The following is a 4299-nucleotide window of genomic DNA, read 5'->3' as shown; positions in this document are numbered from 1 at the left end:
ATGGATGATGGATGAATGGATGGTGGCTTCTTAGGCGTGGGTTGGTGGGGAGCAATCCTCAGCTTCCTCCCACCTCGGGCTCTGAGGGTGCGGGCCGGCTAACCGCTCGCAGATGCCTCCTCCTAAAAGCAGGCTTTCTTTCAGCCAGTGGTGTAAAATAGCAACAGAGCTGGCTTAAGTAAGAACAGCCCAGCTATAGGGGCCTCTCGGGCAGCTGGCCTCTGCGACCCATCCTGTGGGGCAGGCAGGCACTTCTCAGAGATGGCCCAAAGAGCGAAACCCCAAAGGGAACAGCCCAGCCCTAGAAAACGCAGCCTTTAACCAGCACAAGGCTCAAGTGAAACGCGCGTTATTTTAAGCGAGTAAAGTTGAGGCTGAAGGGAAGGAAACTGCAGCTGAAGATGGTCCATGGAAAACGGGCCTGTGAATTACCTCACCCATTTACCCTAAATTCCCCTCAATTATGTAGAGAATAAGCTTGAGCAGGTCAGCGCAGCCCTCCGTGCCTCCCTTCTTGTCGCAGGGGCCAGCGTCAGCGCAGTTACGGTGGTCGCCAATTGCTGAATCAGGCTCACATCAAATATAGCCCAGACAGGCTTCACGCGTATCGCTGTCACCTTGGAATCAATCGCCTGCTGATCTAAATTGTGTAAGTGCAAACCCAGCACTGAAGGAACGCAGATCGGGTTATTTATTCCTAACAAGAGGGAGAAAGCTGTCTGGGGAGATACGATGCTCCTTAGCCTCATGTAAACAACCTGCTGCCTCTGATGTGTTCTCACGTAGTGATGAAACCCTCGTACTTGTGACCGAATGCTCGTTAATCACAGTCTCCTTTTTGCCGTTTGTTTCGGGTACCCGTTTTGCATCTAGCACCGTATTTGAAATAGCAGAGAACACTACGTTGGGATTTGCGTTTAGAGAAACTATTTAAGGATCGTAATTGTGCCCTTCATGTGATTTTTTTCCTGTGATCGGTAGAAAAGATGTGTGATGAAATGGTACACTTAACGCCTCGCAAGGATCACCATTACAACAGTATTCCAAAGGTTGATGTTTTGCTGGTTTTGTTATACTGCTTGATATACATCTTGAATAAAGTCTTAATCTTTTCTTTAAAAAAAAAAAGGAAAAAAAAAAAAAAAAAGAAAACCTCTTTAGTCTGTTCAATGTATCTGGCAGGCCAGAATAATTACTTTGATTGCTGTATTATTTTTATCTCAATTCTGGCTGACTGTATATAGATGTATTCACTAAGTGCTGCATGTCCTTCAGAACTTCTTTCTGTATTATGAACTGGAAAAAAAAAATACAGCTACTGAACACTCTGAGTAACTAGTGAATTCATTGAAACGCTACAGCCTTGTACAGCGAACCATCCATTGCTATACAGGTGGCTCTGGAGCCAATAACCAGGGACTACCTGCTTAATATTTTAAGGGGCTATTAGTGAACATTTTGAAGCTACTGCTAGAAGCGCCTGCTTTTCATACGCTTGCTGGAGTATCAGCTTTGTAGAGAAAGCCTCAGATCTAGCCCTTCGCGAAACCAGAGACGAGTTGTGTTGTACACTCTGAAAGGATCCTGTAATAAATCCTTGGTTTTTGCTCTATATATACACGTGATCAGAGATACAGTGCGAGGTATAATTAGGCTTAAAGAAAGAATAAAACCAAGAAAATACTCAGAACTAACTGCTTGAGGATGCAGTGTGGGACCCAAAGAATATGTTCTACCACTCAAAAACCAACACAGGATACCAAATGCGAGTCCTGTAATGAAATTTGGGGGCTAATACATTTTTAAATGTTATAAAAAATGCATATAGCCGCAAAACACTGGGTTTTTTTTTTTCTGCTATGCTCTCTAGCATGGAGACACGGCAACAGGCACCAATACTGAAACAGACCCCGCTCTCCCTTCTCCCCTTCCCCAAGGAGACTCCATTCAGTGAGCTACCAATAAGCGTGGACAGAGCAAAATATATCCTCGGGTTATTTAAGCATGTTTCTTTTAAAAATTTTTAAGAGTAATATGTTGAATTATTCACTTTTAGTGATGTTTAGACTGTATTCATCCACGTTACACACAATCACAGGAAACCAACAAACACCAGAATGTGCAGGTGACCAGCTTGACCTCTGCTAAGGAAAATACAAATTGCAGCTCAAGATCATCTTAAATATTCCTTTATTTTGGGCATTGAAACCCCTAATTCTGATCAGACGATATGCATGTTTATTTAGAAAAGTAACAGGTGTTACAGATTTATGTTCTAAAATTAAGACCATACCATGTGTACTGCCACCTCTTTCCTAAAGAGATGTAAAAATGAAACCAAGATTTCTACACACGAAGATTCGTGCGATCGTGATACTTCTGGTAGGGATCATCGACGTACCAATTTCTTCTTTTCCAGAAAGAAGTGGTCATTTTATCTAGGAGTTTACATTGCGTTCTAGTGCACAACACCAGCTCTCTCAAACGCTTCTTCTGGGCAGCTGACTTCTTCCACAGTTTCTTCTTATAACCAGCCTGTCAGAAGAAAATACACAAAAGACTTTTAAGAGGGTTGCTGCCAATATATGTATACAGCAATACTGATAAGCAAACGAGGACAAATTCCCCACTTTCAGGAAGACAGGTGTCTCTAGAGCCTTTTTTAACATCCATGCTGCCCTCTAACAGAATGAAAACGATTAGCCCACTGACTCTAAACATGCTTTTATTACGAAAAAAAAAAAAAGTCTTACCTTTCTCCTAACCCACAGACCATTGTGCAGCCGGAGAAACCTATCGACGACGGCTTTCACGGTTTTCCTTTTTCCATTCCGCAAGCTACAGTAGGTGAGAGTCCTCGCTGGCTGCTGAAGTATACTCGGAAGTAGAGGTGTGATGCTAAACACCGCCCCACCCCCAAAACAGGGAAAAAATAGAACAGGAATGAAACATCTTTTTCTATAAAGTAATCCCTGGCTTTTTCACATAAAAAGAAGTCAGAAGCGGCTGTGATTTGTTTGAAGTGGGTTAACAAGAACTCACCTAAAATCACAGCACACCGCCTAATGAGTGCGCATGTATGAACACTAACTGCAGTGCTGAACTCTAATGGAAATTAATCTCAGAGTTATTACTCCTAATGCCAACAGCCTTAAGTGGCTAAACACTCGAGAGCAAACATTCAGCTGTTACTGGCATTCAGAAATTACTTTTAGAACGTTAACGACCAGCAAGAGAAAGAGGGAGGATTATAACACGGCTTTTTGTGAAGCCTATGCCTGCAAAGCACATTCCGCTTGACATCCCGCTTCAAGCATGGCGCTTAAGAGACGTGGGAGACTCAGGGCTAACACCGAGACCCGTCTGCCGGAGCAAAAAGCAGCCCAAGAAGTTTCTCGGACAAAGAGATTTATATAAACCTCCTCTTCAGCTCTCCTTCCAGCAAGCGCCGCGCAGACCGTACCTGCTGAGGGCCGAGGGGCTGCCTCCGCCGGGCGGGCTGCCTCCGCCGGGCGGGCTCCCCGAGGGCAGCCGCGGCTTCCACAGCGGGGCCGCTGCCGGTGCCCGCGCCTGCCCGACGCGCCGGGCGGAGAGGCCGGAGAGAGCGCGTCCCGCGGCGGGGCTGCGGGCAGCCCAGGGGGCCCAGCGCCCCAGGATCCCTGCGGGGAGCCAAGCCCTCAGGAAACGCCCCGAAACACCGCCCCGCGCCGCCATTTCACGGGCAGCGCCCCCCGGCCCGACATGGCCGCCCCCCGCGCGCCACCGACGCGCCACCGACCCGCCACAGCCCCGCGCGCCGCCGCTACCACCGCCGCTACCGCCATCTCCCCGCGCCCCGGCTACGGCAGCCGGCGAAGGTCACGCTGCGCCGAGGGCGGAGCGGCGCCGTGCCCCGCCTAGCGGGGCGCTGCCCGGGGCGGCTTCAGCCCGGCCTCCCCTCGCTGCCAGGGGCACGGCGCTCCGGGCCCGCCCGTCCCCCGCCGCAGGGCCGCTGACAGCCGCCGCCAGGCGCCCGGGGCCCCGCACGGCCCCGCCCCCGCGCATGCGCCGCCGCGGCCGCGGCACTCGGCCGCCAGGCGATATTTGCATGCGGCCCGCCCCGTCCCCTCTGATTGGGCGCGCTGCCCATCGCTCTCCGCCGGAAGCGGCCACGCCCCCGGCGGAGCGGAAGCACGGGCGGCCGCCGCGCATGCGCGCCGCGCTCTACTCGCGGCGGGGGGGGCGGAGGCGGGCGGCGCTGGGAGTTACCGCGCACGGCGCCTTCCTGCAGCCTGCCCCGGCCGCGCCGGCTCCGAGGCC

General features: G+C 50.9%; 1 protein-coding gene across 1 annotated transcript; it reads right to left on the bottom strand.

Annotated features, from left to right (window-relative positions):
• Nucleotides 1–2173: 2173 nt before the first annotated feature.
• MRPL35 (mitochondrial ribosomal protein L35) lies at nt 2174–4273 on the bottom strand (the record flags this gene model as incomplete). Its single annotated transcript, XM_075709875.1, has 4 exons — nt 2174–2535; nt 2754–2898; nt 3464–3659; nt 4249–4273. Coding segments are annotated over 4 exons (555 nt in total), but the record flags the coding sequence as incomplete, so codon positions are not given.
• Between the last annotated feature and the right edge of the window lie 26 nt (nt 4274–4299).

Source organism: Pelecanus crispus, chromosome 4 (assembly GCF_030463565.1).
Source record: "Pelecanus crispus isolate bPelCri1 chromosome 4, bPelCri1.pri, whole genome shotgun sequence".
In the NCBI taxonomy this organism is placed as follows: domain Eukaryota; kingdom Metazoa; phylum Chordata; class Aves; order Pelecaniformes; family Pelecanidae; genus Pelecanus; species Pelecanus crispus.
Note: the sequence above shows the minus strand (reverse complement) of the source record. Positions and strands in the feature narration are given on the sequence as shown.